The sequence below is a fragment of the Oryctolagus cuniculus genome, chromosome 17 (genome assembly GCF_964237555.1).
Source record: "Oryctolagus cuniculus chromosome 17, mOryCun1.1, whole genome shotgun sequence".
Lineage (NCBI taxonomy): Eukaryota > Metazoa > Chordata > Mammalia > Lagomorpha > Leporidae > Oryctolagus > Oryctolagus cuniculus.
The window spans coordinates 21,772,627-21,789,768 of NC_091448.1; the positions used below are offsets into that span (position 1 = coordinate 21,772,627).

Sequence of the window (17,142 nt, forward strand, 5' to 3'; positions counted from 1 at the left end):
GCGGCGCTGGCACACCAGGTTCTAGTCCTGGTCGGGGCGCTGGATTCTATCCCGGTTGCTCCTCTTCCAGTCCAGCTCTCTGTTGTGGCCCAGGAGGACAGTGGAGGATGGCCCAAGTCCCTGGGAGATGGGAGACCAGGAGGAGGCACCTAGCTCCTGGCTTCGGATCAGCGCGGTGTGCCGGCCACAGCAGCCATTGAGGGGTGAACCAACGGAAAAAGGAAGACCTTTCTCTCTGTCTCTCTCTCTCTCACTGTCTAACTCTGCCTGTCAAAAAAAAAAAAGCTAGAAATCAGTGAGAATTGCAGGATGGCAACAGAAACCAATAAAACAGTCTGGGGCCGTTCTGCACAAGACACCTGTGTCTTATCCAGAGACTGTGAGCAGTGTTGACTCTTAGTTGTATGTGTGGGACTGCTTCCTGTGTTCTTTTGTTACCAGTTTGTATTTGGTTTGGATTGCAGTTGGGGAGTCTGCAGGGCCAGGACTGGAGGATTTCTCCTGGGCACCATGGGTAACACCAACCTGAAAATATTGGAATTTATTGGACTGCGTTTCCCAGATTGGGAGCAGGTGTGTAAATTCAAATTATAAAGTAAAGCCACGATTATACGCAATTATCAAACAGCAATAACAGTAGCAGCACTGCACTCTAACCCAGATCCAGCAACAGAAGGCCCAAGAGCAGACCCGCGGCCTTGTCTTGGGAGGAGGTTAGCACGGAGACCATGTTCCCTAAAATCCGTGTGTCGTGAGCATTGCTGCAGAGCAGGGCTGGCTTCCGGGGAGGAGCCTGTACAGCCACACACAGTCTCTTGCTCAGACCGCCCTGATTGAACTAAATATAGCGGCATGGCTATGTTAGGAAGAAAGGGGAAAGTGGTAAAAGCCACAATCTCAACTTCCTTTTAAGAGGACAACATACATGTCTAAAGCTCGTAAGTCAAAGAAGTGTTTAGTAAAGCCCAGAGTCTGAAAATCGGAAGACACAGATGAAACCAGCAGCTCAAAGTGTTAAGTGGTCGCCCATGGAAAGCAAGACTTGGTGTGGGAGTAGACAGGAAACAAGAACTTGCCGTTGGCTGTTAAAGCAGATTCGTTACGCTGAGAGAATGTAAAACTGCATTTTGAAATAACCGAGAAAATGTATCAGGGCTTTCACTGTAAAATGTACACATGAAGCTGATACAAAATTCAATTTTAAAAAGGTACTCTGGGGGCTGGCGTTATGGCATGGCGGGTAAAGCTGCCACCTAGTGTGCTGGCATCCCATATGGGCACTGGTTCGAGTCCCAGATGCCCCTCTTCCAATCCAGCTCTCTGCTATGGCCTAGAAAAGCAGAGGAAGATGGCCCAAGTCCTTGGGCTCCTGCACCCACATGGGAGACCAGGAAGAAGCTCCTGGCTCCTGGCCTCGGATCGGAGCAGCTCTGGCCATTGCAGCCAACTGGGGAGTAAACTAGCGGATGGAAGACTCTCTCTCTCTCTCTCTCTCCCTCTCTCTCTCTCTCAGATTTATTTATTTATTTAAAAGAGTTACACAGAAAGAGAAGGAGAGACAGAGAGAGATCTTCCATCTGCTGGTTCACTCCCCAGTTGGCCACAACAGCCAGAGCTAAGCCGATCCGAAGCCAGGAACCAGGAGCTTCTTCCAGATCTCCCATGTGGGTGCAGGGGCCCAAGGACTTGGGCCATCTTCCACTCCTTTCCCAGGCCATAGCAGAGAACTGGATCAGAAGTGGAGAAGCTGGGACTCAAACCAGTGCCCATATGGGATGCTGGCACTGCAGGCGGCAGCTTTACCCACTACACCACAGTGCCAGCCCCAAATAAATACATCTTAAAAAAAATTAAAAAATAAAAAGGCACTCTGATACCTCCATATCCAGCAGGTAAAAAACAAGACTGGACACTTTAAAATGTGCTTCTGCTACAAAATATCCTAACGCATGGGCCAGTGATGTAGTGCATAGGTTAGGCCTCTGCTGGCAACGCCGGCGTCTTATACCGTAGCACTGATTTCAACACCAGCTGCTCCACTTCCCATCCAGCTCTCTGTTAATACACCTGGGAGAGCAGCAGAAGATAGCCCAAGTGCTTGGGCCTCTGCTACCCAAAGTGGGTGACCTGGATAGACCTCCAGGCTCCTGGCCCAACCCTGGCTGCTGAGGTCATTTGGGAAACGAGTCAGCAGATGAAAGAATGCGCTCTCGCTCTCTCTTGCTCGCTCTCTCTCTCTATCTCTTCCTCTCTCTATGCCTTTCTACCTTTTAAATATATAACTAAATCTTTAAACAGAAATAACAAAATATCCTAATGCTGGGCAAATCACGTGTCCTTTTAATTACATTGCTAAGCTCTAAAGAAAATAAAGGAAGCCATAAGAAAAAGAAATTTCAAAACACAGACACACACACACACACACACACACACACACTGCACTGCGAGTGGTGGGCAAGCCCAGGCGCTCGAGCAGTCCCGCAAACACGCTCAAGTCAGAGAGATGTTCTGGCTGAGGGCCACCCTCAGGAGTAGGATGCAGAGCTGACCGAGTGTCGAAACTGGACTTGAGGGCCTGCCTAAAGGGACGCACTCTCAGAGCCTATCCCCACCGGAGGGGAGTCTGCTTGCCGGTGAAGTGGAAAAGTCAGAATCGGTGTCTGGGACATTCACCACGAGAACCAAGTGTGTGTGCCAAGTGGTGTGCCTGGACCGAGCCTCCTGTGCATCACCACATTCCTGGGCAAGCAATACTTTCCAATTTTTTTGTGAGCCTGGTTTCCCGTGTATCAGTCTCTCGTGTCTTTCTTACACAGTTAAACCATCCAGTCTCCCATCAATCTGGGCTACGCGCCTGCCCCCTGGGACGGGCACCCCCTGTCCCCTCTTGGTGTTTGTTTTTCCTGTTCATGGCTTCCTGACAACGTGTACAAGGGAAGTAAATTGCCAAGGACCTATCCTGTCCAGAAACTTCCACCCCACCCTCAAAGCACACAACTGCAGATGGGACCCCATTTGCGGTCTGAATGTTGGAGGCCTCCTGCCCAGACCTGGTGGATCCCCCACACTGCGTAGCTCTGTCTTATTGTCTCCATGAGCCTCTGAAATATCCTTGGGCATGACTCACTGTGGTTAAACGCCATGCATTTTGCCTAGTTCTTGGTGGTGTCTTGGAACTTAGAAGCTTGGTCCTTTAATTTCAAGTGATATTTTATAAAACAAAATAATTTCTTCATCATAATGTTCTTCTTGAATCAAACCTCTAAGTTTCCAAAATTTTCTTTTTATCTCTCTTTGTTATGTTTGTTCTACTTTGGAAGAGATTTTTAAAAATTTATCTTTCAAATCTTCTGTTGAATTTTCTTTTAGAAGTTAATTTTTAATTCCAAGAGCTCTCTCTCTTGTATTTGCTGTTCAATCTTAATAATATTCTAACCACATTTCAAACATGTAGTACTTTGATTCCTTCTAAGGGTAATAATTACAGGTGGTTTCTTAAAAAAAATAAATAAATAATTTGGGGCCAGTGCTGTGGCACAGTAGGCTAAGCCTCTGCCTGCAGAGCCAGCATCCCATATGGGTGCTGATTTGCGTTCTGGCTGCTCCTCTTCCAATCAAGCTCTCTGCTATGACCTGGAAAAGCAGTAGAAGATGGGTCAAGTCTTTGGGCCCCTGCACCCATGTGGGAGACCTGGAAGAAGCTCCTAGCTCCTGGCTTCAGATTGGCCCGCCCCTGGCTTTCTGTGCTGCCATTTGGGGCGTGAACCAGCAAATGGAAGACCTCTCTCTCTGTCTCTTCCTCTCTGTCTGTAATGCTACCTCTCAAATAAATAAATAAAATCTTTTTTAAAAGATTTATGTGTGTATGTATGTATTTGAAAAGCAGCGTTAGAGAGAGATTCCCACCACTGGTTCACTCCCCAAATTGTTGCGGCAGCAAGGGCTGGGCCAGGCTGCATCCTCTGGGTCTCCTACGTGGGTATCAAGGGTTCAAGTACTTTGGCCATCTTCTGCTGCTTTCCCAGGAGCATTAGCAAGGAGCTGGATCAGAAGTAGAGCAGCTGGGACTTGAACCAAAATTCAGATGGGATGCTACTGTCACAGGTGGAGGCTTAGCCCTTGTGCCACAGTGCCAGCCCCAGGTAGTTGTTTTTGTTTTTTGTTTTTAACTTTTCTTCAGCTTCCCTTGCTGTTTCTATTTCCTCTGGGTGCTCTTTGTTGCTTGTTTCCTTGAGTCTCTGTCTTCCCCATCGCAGACGTTTGCAGTGTATGACGATCTTTGAAATTTTGTTCAAGAGCAAAGCTAAATATACATATATATATAATTTATAAACATATATTTATATATAGAGAGAGACTGCCTGGTTGTCTGCATCTCCCTCGGGGTATTACTTTTGAAGAATGCTCAAATGTATGTATCCAGAGGTCTTTTCTCTAGGATTCTTCAGTGTCCCTGGGGAAGGACCCAACCTGCAAGGCTGGTCACATAATTTTTGGTTTCCAGTGCAAAAGGAAAATGCGGGGTCCCTTTCCAACAGTCAGGAAAGAGTACAAGTACAAAAAGTTAACTTTCAAATTCCATATTATTTACATCATGTAATAGAAATAATCGGAGTCATGGCATAGTGGGTAAAGCCACACCTGCAGTGCCAGCATCCCATATGGGCACTGGTTCAAGTCCTGGCTGCTCCACTTCGATCCAGCTCTCTGCTATGGCCTGGGAAAGCAGTGGAAGATGGCCCAAGTCTTTGGGCCCCTGTACCCATATAGGAGACCCTGAAGAAACTTCAGGCTCCTGGCTTTGGATCAGCCCAACTCTGGCAATTGTGGCCATTTGGGGATTGAACCATTGATGGAAAACCTCTCTCTCTCTCTCTCTCTCTGCCTCTGTAACTCTGCCTTTCAAATAAATAAATAAATCTTTTTTTTAAAGAAAAAGAAGTAATTATGATATATATCTTTAGAACTACAAAAATGATTTTAGTGTCATAATTTTAAGTTACACAATAAATTATAATACTTTAGTAATGTCATTTCATGATTGACAGCTTTTTCAGGCTTTCTTTTCCTGAAAATTCACAACAATTTATATTCTTGGCAACTTCAATTTGAACCTATTCAATTGAGCATGAGGCCCATCATTCTCAGCAAACTCAAGATCTCAAATGATTTCTTATAATTTTAAATTTTAAGGAGAAAACAATCCAGGCCAAAAGACCATAAACAATGGCAAAGAGATGGGAGAACAGGGAGGATCAGAACAGAAGAATGCAGCTCAGCCAGGTAAGACCCACGGCAGGAAGAATGTCAAGGCCAAGCACAATAAACAAAGACCAAAGGCAGGGAGCAGAAGCTACGGCTGGATAAAAAGGGGCAGCCACCAGAGACCCAGAATTCTCAGACAGCCGTTGTCTGAGACCCAGATTCAGGTGGTCAGAGCCACACCTAACGGAGAAGGTACAGAGACAGTGCCTGGCTGGGAGCTGAGTGCTGAGCAGTGACCTGAACTCCAGGAGAGTGCTGCGACCCCCATTCCAGAATGACTAGGAGGTGAAGAGTGCAGGAAGTGAATGCTGAGAAGATTCTAGAAGCTGACTGTGAGAGGCAGAAACTTGGCGATGTGGGGAACCTAGACACAGGCAGGGGCCGGGAGCCCTCGTCGAGTCCCTCCTCTTTACCGATGAGGAAGCCGAGCCCCAGGAAGCTTAACAGACCCCCTTACTGCTGTGGTGGGCGAGGGAAGCCAATCAGCATGGAGTGGTCGGCATCACGGATAAGGATCAGAGGCGCCTCCCTGTCTCCAGAGAAGATTCCACGCAGCGCCTCTGTTCTCACTTAGGACCTGGCCTCCTCCCACGGGTACCGAGTACCCTGGGCCCATGGCCTTGAACTTACTTTCAACGGATCTTCTAGATGGTGAAGACTAGGATTTAGGTCCACTGGCTGCAGAACACACGCGATGGTTGGTTGGGGCAAGGGAAAGAGAGATTTGTCTAGTACACCTTTTTATCCCTACAGGAATTTTGTACTCCCGAAAGCTGGAAGACAGGAAGGGTTACTCCTACTACGTGTGAAATGCATCCCTATAATAATCTTGATACTGCCCCACCTGTCCTGTTCCACAGATAACAAATAACCCCAAGGTAACTACCTACAAAAATGGACCCAGTAAGGTGAAGACGTTCATTAAAAATAAAATCATCCAATTATGGCTAATTCGGAATGAGCTGGCAAACATCATTTTGCTGTGAGTAGCCAAGTTCACGGAGGAACACCCTCGTGCTGTGTATATAAGGGCGAGCGGCGCCAGCCAGTGCATGCGCCACACACCTGCTCCCCAGTCTGCACGCCATGTCCCTGTGCTTCTCTGCAGCATCCAGACGCCTCGGCTCCTGCGGGGCTGCCGGCTCAGCGAGGCTGACCGGCGCGGGAAATGCGTGCGGTGTGCCCGGCATTGGAAGCGGCTTCTCCGCGGGAGGCTATGGCGGAGGACTGGGTGGGGGAAGCGCTTCTTGCGTGGCTTACACGGGCAGTGAAAATGGCCTCCTCTCGGGCAACGGGAAGGTGACCATGCAGAACCTCAACGACCGCCTGGCCTCCTACCTGGACAACGTGCGCGCCCTGGAGGAGGCCAACGCCGAGCTGGAGCAGAAGATCAAGGCCTGGTATGAGCAGTACGGGCCTGGCTCGTGCCGTGGCCTGGATCACGACTACAGCAGGTACTTCTCAATCATCGAGGACCTCGGGAACCAGGTGAGAAGCGTGATGCCCTGCGTGTGGGCGCCTGAGTGCGGGGATGTAGCCACAGGCATGCACACAAACATGGGAAATATGTCATATGGAAACGGATTTCAGAAATGGCTGATATCTGAAACAAAAAATCTTTGCACCAAAATAAGCATATCTTCAAATTCCTTTTTGAAGTCTTCTCGGAAAAGCTATCACAAACTATAGGACCTGGCTCTCAGCTTCTAAATCTTGGTAATTCATTTTTGAAAGTAAAAAGAATGTCTATTAAAATGTTCCTCTTTGGCTATGGACCACCCCATCATGTGGTGTTAGGGTGCATGTATGCTTTTACTAATATGAAAATATCCAAACCCATCCATGTGTCCAACTATGTATTTATAAGTTTTCCCATAGAAAGAGTTTTTATGAATGGGGTGGGGATTAGAAGAGGCCCTGACACTTACTATTTTTCAAAGGAGTCGTCTTGTTACTAGAGACAAATGCTGGGAGTATTACTGTCATTTGCTGGGTATCTTTAGTTCAAGGAAATCTGGCATTTTTAAACGTCTCCTCGCTCTTGCCTAACTCTCCACTTACCAGATCATTTCTGCAACTGCAAGCAACGCCAACGTGATCCTACAAAACGACAACGCGAGACTCACTGCCGACGACTTCCGACTGAAGTGAGTGGACGGGGAGAAGACAAAAAAGCTATCAACGCATTGCCCTCTTTTCTTTTTTAAAAGATTTGTTTGTTTCTTTGAAAGGCAGAGTAACAGAGAGAGAGAGAAAGAGAGAGCCATCTTCCGTCCACTGGTTTGTCATTCCAAATGCCCACGACAGCCAGGCTGGCCCAGGCCAAAGCCAGATGCCATTAACTCCACCTGCATCTCCCACATGAGTGGCAAGTTCTTGGGTTCAAGTACTTAAGCCATCATCTGCTGCCTCCCAGGATGCAGTAGCAGGAAGCTGGATCAGAAGCAGAGTAGCTGGGACTTGAACCAGGCCGGCCAATATGGGATGCAGGCGTCTCAACGGGCGGCTTGCCCATCGGTGCCTCAGCCACCAACCCCTCTTTTATTTTCCATCCTCTGCTTGAGATGAGCTCCATTCTTTGCATTTGTTTATTCATTAATTGTTCTAAACCACTTGCATATTTAGAATAACTGTTTTACTTGGGAAATTTGAGGGCTAACACAATGAATGCTGAACTGGTATGAAAGAGCATTTTCAGTATTTCCATTCTCTTGCTTCAAGAAGTGTACTTCTTGCATTCTGTGGGTGATGGAGCTGAGGTCTGAACAGTTTTATCTCGGAGTTTAGTTTGCGGGGTGGACGCGTGCTTGGCTGTTGACACACTGCTTGGGATGCCTGCATCTCATTAGAGTGCCTGGGTTTGAGATCGGCTCTGCTCCCAATTCCAGCTTCCTGCTAATGAGCACCCTGGGAGACAGCAGGCAATGACTCAAGTAGTTGGGTCCCTCCACCCATACGGGAAACCAAGATAGACTTCCCAGCTCCTGGCATTGGCCTGGTCTAAGCCTGACTGCTGCAGGCATTGAGGGATTGAACCCACGAGTGGAAGAATTCCCCTGTACCTCCCCTTCAAAGAAATAAATAATTAATTTTTTTTAGCATATAGCCTAATTTGAGTTTCATGATCTCAAAGGGATGTGACATGAGATCAAATGACAGAGGAGGGAATTTTCAAATGCTTTCCAAAGGTATGAGAATGAGCTGGCCCTGCACCAGAGCGTGGAGGCCGACATCAACGGGCTGCGCAGGGTGCTGGACGAGCTGACCCTGTGCCGGACAGACCTGGAGATACAGCTGGAAACCCTGAGCGAGGAGCTGGCCTACCTGAAGAAGAACCACGAGGAGGTAGGTGTGCTGCCCCCTGGGCTTCCGCCATCCACCTCTGCCCAGGCTTCACCGTGAACGTCAGGCACTACAAGGCTCCTATTGAGCTGACGTGCTAGGAGGGGCTTGTCCACTTCTGCATGGGGCTTGCCTCTCTGCAGAGACAGATCCCACGGCCGGCTGCTATGAGTTTCTAATCCTAGGTATCCCGTCCAGCCGGCTCCTCTAAAAATATTCATATCCTAATAGCAATGTTTTGTTCTTCATTTGGGTATTGGTTATGCGTGTGATCAGAGGACAAAAATACTCATGTCTCTGTGCACTTATGTGCCTTTCCTGGCATGTATACTGTATTTCAATTCAACGTTTAAAATATATGTGTGCATATATATATATATATATATATATATTGAGCCCGCATTCGGACCCTCGCTCTGTTAAACACATCCCCGCAGGAGATGAAGGCGCTGCAGTGCGCGGCCGGCGGCAACGTGAACGTGGAGATGAACGCGGCGCCCGGCGTGGACCTCACGCTGATGCTGAACAACATGCGCGCCGAGTACGAAGCCCTGGCTGAGAACAACCGCAGGGACGCCGAGGCCTGGTTCAATGAGAAGGTGTGTGGCTCCCGCGGGGTGCGCGAACCCGGGGGGAGTCCTGGGCGCAGGCGCGAGCCGCGCGCTCACGGGCTCCCCCCTTGCAGAGCGCGTCCCTGCAGCAGCAGATCTCGGAGGACGTGGGCGCCACCACCTCCGCCCGCAACGAGCTGACCGAGATGAAGCGCACGCTGCAAACCCTGGAGATCGAGTTGCAGTCCCTCCTGGCCACGGTGAGCAGGAAGCACCACACAGATTTTCAGAAACTGAGGGAGGGGGAATAAAGATTTTGTTTCCCAAAAATATTACTTAGTTTAGGTTTTGTCCATTCATCACTGTATCGACAGAAGACACTAAGAATCCTCTTTGCCAGAAAATTATACTACATGTTCATAATTATGTATTAAAAATTAGCAAACACGAGTATTTTGAGGTATTTGCGAAAGAAAATAGTTGTTACCCTGCATCTTCTCTCCCTTGCCAAAAGATCCAAACCCACTGTCAATGGAGAACAAAAACTCCTTCCGGCCCCTCACGGCTTCTTCCAGCATTCCTTTTGGCTGCTTAATTAAGAGCACTTAGCCAGTGTCTACCTGGTATAAACAAGAAGCAGAGGTGTGAAGCTAAGTGTGTCTAATGATAATAATAACCTTCTTCATGAAGGATTTGCCCAGTACTTTCACCCACGTGCTCGTTCACGGTCATCCCGGGGCATGGGCGGGGCAGACTTTAAAACCCATGTCATTATTTCCAAAAGAAGAATCCGAGATTCAAAGAAAGCTCAAAGCAGTTCCCACAGTCCCACAGTTGCATACCGAGGAACCAGGATTTCTCTCCCAGTTTTCCAGCTCCCACATCTTAATCTTTCCCGCAATGGCTGGAAAATATCCAGAGCTGATCCACAGAAGAGGCTGTGAGCATGTCTAAAATCAGGACTTTGCAGAAAAACCCTTGAAGGTGAAGGGTAAGAGACTCACCTCCATCATGTAAAGTTTCAGCAAACGTTCTCCCTGGGGGTCTGTATCACAAGCCAGGGCATCCAACTAAAGCCTGCAAAGGTCATTATTTTGCTTGGCTCATCCTACTTCTGCAAAGTTTATACAGTTGGCTGTTGGATTGTTTTTTCATGGAAGAGAGAGAGTGTGCATGAGAGAAGGCTGCACCTGACTAGAAATGAGGTGGCAGAGAGCACGGGAGGGGGTTATTCCTAGGGAGACTGGCCAGTTGTGTCAGACTGTACACGCACGGGCTGCTTTGGTGCAGGGAGCAGCATCTGTAGACTGTGCCCTGGGAAGTGACAGGTTCATCTTTCTAACACACCTGGGCATGTGGGTAACGTTCGTCACCAACACAAATCAAAAAATAGTGTGACATCTAAAGGCAGTAATAGACAATGACCGAAGGGACTCTGTGGGGCAAATGTGATGATTTGCGTTATGTAAGGATGACACTCATTTATCTCTTGAGTGCGTGGGCTTATTCTGCCACAGTGCTGTGACATTTTCTAACAAACGATGTCTTTACCAAACCACAGAAACACTCCCTGGAGTGCTCCCTGACGGAGACCGAGGGCAACTACTGCACACAGCTCGCGCACATCCAGGCCCAGATCGGGGCCCTGGAGGAGCAGCTGCACCAGGTCAGAACCGAGACCGAGGGCCAGAAACTCGAGTACGAGCAGCTGCTGGACATCAAGGTCCACCTGGAGAAGGAGATCGAGACCTACTGCCGCCTGATCGATGGCGAGGAGGGGTAAGCACTGCTTCTACCGAGAAAACAACCAGCTGTAAGGTTATCGAAATCAAGTATAAGTTCAGTTGCTTAATGGGTTCTGTTGTATAAAATGTAGCTTTTGCATTTCGTCAACAATACAAAGGGAAATAATTAATGCGTGCTGTCTGTATTTTCACAGTTCTTGTTCTAAAGCAAAAGGTTACAGAGAACCAGGAACTCAGATAAAAGGTGAGCAAAAGCAGTGGGAAGCACTAAAGGTTTATTTGTATGCGTCTCACATGACGGATTCTTTCTCATTTACGAATTTGAGAAATTCTAACGGTGCGTGTGTGTCGTTGTAGACTCACTTATAAGCAGCATTGTTAAGACCGTTGTGGAAGAAATAGACCCTCGTGGCAAAGTTCTCTCATCCAGAGTCCACACCGTGGAAGAGAAGTCCGCCAAAGCCAGCAACAAGAGCGAACAGCGGGTGCCTTCCTGAACGGCAGCTCCCGGAAAGGAATGGCCCCTGACGTAGAACACCAAAGGGAAACTAGACTCCTAATAAGGGTCCTTTTATTTTTCTGCTCTTCTTCCAGTGAATTGAGACAAGCTGTTTTAGACTAGTGATGCCTCTTTGACTTTCTCTCTGCTGGTATTTCAATAAAACTTCTCCTGTTGCAAGTCATCCTCCCTGGTTCTGATCCATCTTTGCATTGAGAGGTATTCAAATTTGTATTTATTCAAGATGCAGAGAGCCAAAGATGGAGACAGATAAAAAGAGAGGGCACTCATCCACTGGTTCACTCCCAAAATGCCCGCAATGGTTAGTGCTGAACTGGCCAAAGCTTGGAGCTAGAAACTCAATCTGGGTCTCCCATGCAGGTGGCAGGAGCCCAACTACTTGAGCCATCACTGCCGCCCCCTTAGGTGCACATTAGCAGGGAGTTTGAGTTGGCAGCCAGAGCCGGGCATCAAACCCCATCAGTGTGTATAGGGTGTAGACACCTTCACCAGTGTCTTAACCTCAAGCCTAAATGCCTGCTCCCATCTTTGCACTTTAAATATACCCTCCAATGTCCTTAATGTCTCCCATTGAATTCAGTGGTCTTCACCAGTAGGGAGTAAGTTCAGCATGGAAATTAATTAGAGTCTTTTTCACATCTGTAAAATTTTATCTCCCTTCCATCCTTCAGTAAATGTTTATTGATCACACATTAAATGCTAGATAATGAAAACAGAAAAAGTTAATAAAATCAACCCCCAAGTTCAACATGCTCGTAGGAATAGGATGAGGAATTGAAGAGCCAGTGACATCCTGAAGATCAAGGAGAGGCTATTAATGGTGAGAGTGTGGGGACCAGGGCGAGAGGATTCCCAAGGTGTCTGACTCATCATTTTGCCCCGAAGGCGGGGATTCACAAGCACCCTCCTGGAGTTTCACCATCCAGGAAGGCAGAGCAAGGTGTCTCTCAAGTCCAACATGACTTTCAGTGACCTGATATTTCTCTAACCTTTGGCTCAAGGCTTCAGGGGGGTATACACTCAGCAGAAAACCCTCCAGAGGCTTAGTTGAAGAAGACACTGAGTTTGGCTCTCACACACCAACCCCACGTAACAGACATAGCCCGCTCTTCTCTGATCCAGTACCGTGTTCCTGCACTCTGTGGGGCTGGCTCATGAGCTCTACATCACAGCCACCTTTAAGCTATCTTCCTCTTGTCCTTCCCACGTGCATGAACCTATGGCAAATGCTTAACTTTCTAATTCCGTGGGCCTCTCAACTTATACCCCGATATCAAAACCTGAAAGAGAAAACATCCTCCCATACGATTCCTTAATCAAAAGCACTTACTGTCTTTGGAAGACAATCGAGCAGTTTCTTCCAGAGCTAAGCATTCTCTTCCCAGATGAGAACTTCACCCAGAAGTGTTAAAAGTGTATTTTGGGTTCAGTTTTACGTCCATGCAAAATCTTGCCAGTGCTGTGGCATAGAGGGCATTGCCACCACCTGCAGTGCCAGCATCCCCTATGGGCACCAGTTTGAATCCCAGCTGCTCCGCTTCCGACAGCTCTCTGCTATGGCCTGGGAAGGCAGTAAAAGATGGCCCAAGGCCTTGGGCCCCTGCACCCACATGGGAGACCTGGAAGAAGCTCCTGGCTCCTGGCTTCAGATTAGTCTAGATCCAGGCATTGTGGCCATTTGAGGAGTGAACCAGCAAATGGAAGATTTTCTTTCTCTCTCTCTTTTTCTCTCCCTCTCCTTCTGTCTCTCTTTAATGCTGCCTTTCAAATAAATAATAAATTTTAAAAAAAACTTGCACAGAAATACATATAGCAGCTTTCTTCCTAGGTGCCCATATTTGAAAGCCCCCAAGATGTCCTTGAGTAGGTGAATGGACAAACAGACTGCAGTAAGCTGGAGGGTGGAAATTTGCTATCAAGCCATGAAAAGCCTCATGTAAGGAAACTTAGATGTGTATCACTAAGAGAAAGAAGTCCATCTGAGTAGGCTTTATCCTCTACGACTCCACCTGCAAGGTGTTCCAGAAAGGGGAGACCACGGAGACATAACGAGATCCGTGCTCACCATTGGGGGTGGAGATGAGTTAGATGGAGCCCTGAGGATTTTCAGGGCAGTGAAACTATTCCATATGACACCATGAGGGCAGGTGCCCAGCATTACGCACCTGTCTGTTCACAGAATGTACAACACCGAGACGCAGTTCTTACATAAGTCATGGACTTCGGGTGAAAATGATGTGCCAGGGTAGGCTCATCCATCTTAACAAGCGCACTGCTCTGATGAGAGAGGCAGACAGCACGGCAGGCTGTGCAGATGGCAAGTGGGCAGATGTAGATGGGAAATCTCTATTTGTCTCTCAGTGTTGCTGTGAACCTAACACTACTCTAAAAAATTAAATCTACAATTGTTCAAAAATTGTTAAATAGCTCCAGTTTATCAGTACTTGAGATGCCCAACACCAAGGCACCACAACTTGCAGGAAAGAATCTGTAACATTTGACAACCTGCACCTGCTGTGTGCCAGACCTTGCTGTGAGCAGCATTTAACTCCCACAACAACCCCGTGGGGTAGGGACTACATCATTATTTTGCAGAGATGGAAACTGAGGCAGAGAACAGGTGAGCACTTTGTCCAAGGTCACATGGCCCGTGACTGGAGGTGCTGGAATGTCAGCCCAGGCAGCCTGGCTCAGAGTCTGTGTGCTTAACCACGGCAATCCCATGCTGGTGAGAACCCTGTCCCATCACCTTCTGGCAAGAGAAGGGTTAAAGAGACCACATGCGTGCTAACTCCAGTTGCTCTGGGATACACAGAGCCCTATTTAGAATGTCACAAACACAGAGAGGAATTACCTGGGACAAGGAAAACATGCAACCGGAATCAGTTCCCAGATACACTAGAAGCCCAGAGGCAACATAAACCTCCTTTATGTTCAGGAAAAACCTTCTGTGCTCCGCTAAAAGAAATGTAGAATGCGAATTTTAAACAAGAGCATATTTGCAACTAAACAAAAAATTGGGGGAGGGGGAATTAGCATATGAGTATTAGAATTAAATCTTGTGATTCAAAAACTTATTGCAAAATAAGGAGACATCAACACTGCACAACATGAAGTTCAATTCAATTTTTTATTTTTACCTTTTAAAGATTATTTATTTTAAAGTCAGAGTTAGAGAGAGATCTTCCAACTGCCAATTCACTGCCCAGATGGCCACAATGGCTGGGGCCAGGCTGGGTGGAAGCCAGGAGCCAGGAGCTTCTTCTGGGTCTCCCAAGTGGGTTCAGGGGCCCAAGGACTTGGACCACCCTCCACTGCTTTCCCAGTTGCATTAGCAGGGAACCAGAATGAAAGTGGAGCAGTCAGGACTCGAACCAGTGCCCACCTGGGATGCCAGCATTGCAGATGGCAGCTTAACCCACGGCACCACAGTGCCCGCCCCAATTCAGTTATTTTAAATACCCTTGATGTGCATATTATACAACATACTAATACCTCAAAGATCTTCAAAAAATGAAAAAAATGAATGATATATTATTGAATGCCAATTTATACCATGACTAAAATGATCAGTCTTGATCATACATAGATAGAAGCAGTAAGAGAGTTTGTTGGGGCCAGCTTTGTGGTCTAGTGAGCTAAGCAGCTACCTACAACACCAGCATCCCATACAGGTGCCAGTTTGTGTCTTGACCACTCCTCTTAAGATCCAGCTCTCTGCTGTGGCCTGAGAAAGCAATGGAAAATGGCCCAAGTACTTGGGCTCCTGTACCCACAAGGGAGACCTGGAAGAAGCTCCTGGCTCCTGGCTTCAGCCATGGCGTTTCGGCCATTTAGAGGAATGGACCAGCAGATGGAAGTTCTTTCTCTCTCTCTCTCTCTCTCTCTCTCTTTCTCTCAATCTCTCTCAATCTCTCTCTCCCTCTGTGTGTGTGTGTGTGTGTATCTTCCTCTCTCTGTAACTCAGTCCTTCTAATAAATAAATAAATAAATAAATAACTCTTTAAAAAAAAGAGAGAGAGTTTGTTAAATATAGGCCCCACTTCCAGAAAGGACCAAAGCACACCTAAACATTTATGCTAAATATTAGGCTAGGAGAAATCTGTGATTAAAAGAATCCGATAGATCCGTAAGTAGGTGGCGGCATTTCACGGAGACGCGCATCATACATTCCAGTCTTCCTCTGCTGCAGAAATGCTCTATGATCTGCCTTGTTACTTAGCTTCAGAGCCAACTCACGTCTGAAATAATATACGCTTAACTTATTTCACACAAGATTATAAGTTAATTACTATTTATAAGCTATCTAGAGATAAACAGATTAGGTTAATAACACTTTGCAGCTTCATAAAATCTTTGCTCTGAGAAGCTCAAGGCTTGTTGCCTGTTGCACTGGCAGTGTGCTCTGTCTGCTGTGTTCTGTTCGTGGGAAACATGGACAAAAGAGTAAAACTTGGATCAGGTCACAGCACCACCAGTATGAAGTTTCTGCCTCTTAACTTACCATCCACTGTTCTAAACAGGAGCTGATGGTCCAACTTACACTTTTGTATTTATTATTTCTAAGCAGGTTTGGTCAAAACGATTCATGCATTCCAACTCATCAAGTATTCCATAGCTTTTCATAACAATAATATTGGGTGTTTCCCAAAGTATTTGATATCCACAGCATTGAAAAATCTCATGGAGATACATTTGACTCAGTGGTGAAGCCACTGTGAGGATACCACATCACTCATTGGAGTGTGATGCTCAGCTCTAGCTTCCAACTCCAGCTTTCTGTCGGTGCAGACCCTGGGGATGGCAGTGATGGCTCAAGCAACTGGACTTGTGCTGCCCACGTGGAAGACTTGGATTGCTTTGTCGGTCCCAGCTTCAACTTGGGGCCATTGCAAGCATTCAGAGAGCGAACTAATGAAAGGGAGTGCTCTCTCGCTCGCTCTCTCTCTCTCTCTGCCTCTTGAATAAGTAAATTAAAAAAATTTTTTAAATCTCATTCAGAAAAGTAGGTACTGTTTCAAAACCAACCAGATAATCAGTTAACCAATCAATTTGTTCCATTTTAAGTGATAAAGACATGACCCTATCTAACATGGCCACGTTATTATAATAATTCAAATAATTGATACTTACAAAATGTTTGTGCCGTTCAGACCATCTTACAGCCATTCATTATAGGTGCTGCTCAACATTCATTTGCCACTACTTGCTGGTATTATTTTCATTTGCCCAGTAGGGAAATGAAGCACAAGACAAGACAGTTTCCCTAGAGCATCAGGGCATGGGGATGGAGGCGTCCATCTTGTCTACCATAACGCTGGTTTTTCTAGGCATGCTGAAGCAGCCTTCTCCTTCATATATTTTACTCCCCAGGGATGGGTATGAGGCTCACTTCTCAAAACAATGCCTTAGAGTGGGAGGGAAGGTAGGATGAGAAGAATCTCTGTGTTCCTAACTTTGTATATGTGAAATGCGTGAAGTCTGTATACCTTAAATAAAAGGCTTCCAGGTTTTAAAAACTGACTTAAATACATCAGTTTAAGCTAAAAGGCAGTAAATAATATCTTTGAGGTAAGAAAGTGAATAGTTTAAAGACTCATTTACACGAACTGCTGTTTTGCTCTTAGACCAAACCCAGACATCTCAGACAGATAACTCTCCATCAAGACCAGATATTCATGGATTTTAGTGAGGTTGATAAAGTCTTCTATGACTTCAG

General features: G+C 46.8%; 1 protein-coding gene and 1 long non-coding RNA gene across 3 annotated transcripts in view; one reads left to right on the plus strand and one right to left on the minus strand.

The window, feature by feature from the left end:
- LOC127484399 (uncharacterized) overlaps positions 1–6,043 on the minus strand; it is a 119,023-nt gene extending 112,980 nt beyond the window's left edge. Inside the window, exon 1 of one of the 2 annotated variants that reach the window (XR_007911329.2) lies at positions 5,896–6,043. This is a non-coding gene — a long non-coding RNA (uncharacterized lncRNA). The remainder of the gene's footprint in view (positions 1–5,895) is intronic. The other variant, XR_007911328.2, reaches the window with a different exon arrangement.
- Positions 6,044–6,295: 252 nt separating this feature from the next.
- On the plus strand, positions 6,296–11,586 carry LOC100339421 (keratin, type I cytoskeletal 27). Its single transcript, XM_002719363.5, has 8 exons — positions 6,296–6,753; positions 7,330–7,412; positions 8,454–8,610; positions 9,045–9,206; positions 9,293–9,418; positions 10,720–10,937; positions 11,098–11,147; positions 11,261–11,586. Exons 1-8 carry the CDS (start codon positions 6,352–6,354, stop codon positions 11,398–11,400), a joined length of 1,338 nt encoding a protein of 445 aa, XP_002719409.3. The 5' UTR covers positions 6,296–6,351; the 3' UTR covers positions 11,401–11,586.
- The last annotated feature ends 5,556 nt before the right edge of the window (positions 11,587–17,142 follow it).

What these genes read in the sequence shown, in the direction of transcription:
- LOC100339421 (XM_002719363.5), top strand. Translation starts at nt 6,352, where the DNA reads ATGTCCCTGTGCTTCTCTGCAGCATCCAGACGCCTCGGCTCCTGCGGG. An exon ending in TCGAGGACCTCGGGAACCAG is followed by an intron (nt 6,754 to 7,329) that starts GTGAGAAGCGTG and finishes TCCACTTACCAG; the next exon opens with ATCATTTCTGCAACTGCAAG. An exon ending in TGCAGTCCCTCCTGGCCACG is followed by an intron (nt 9,419 to 10,719) that starts GTGAGCAGGAAG and finishes ACCAAACCACAG; the next exon opens with AAACACTCCCTGGAGTGCTC.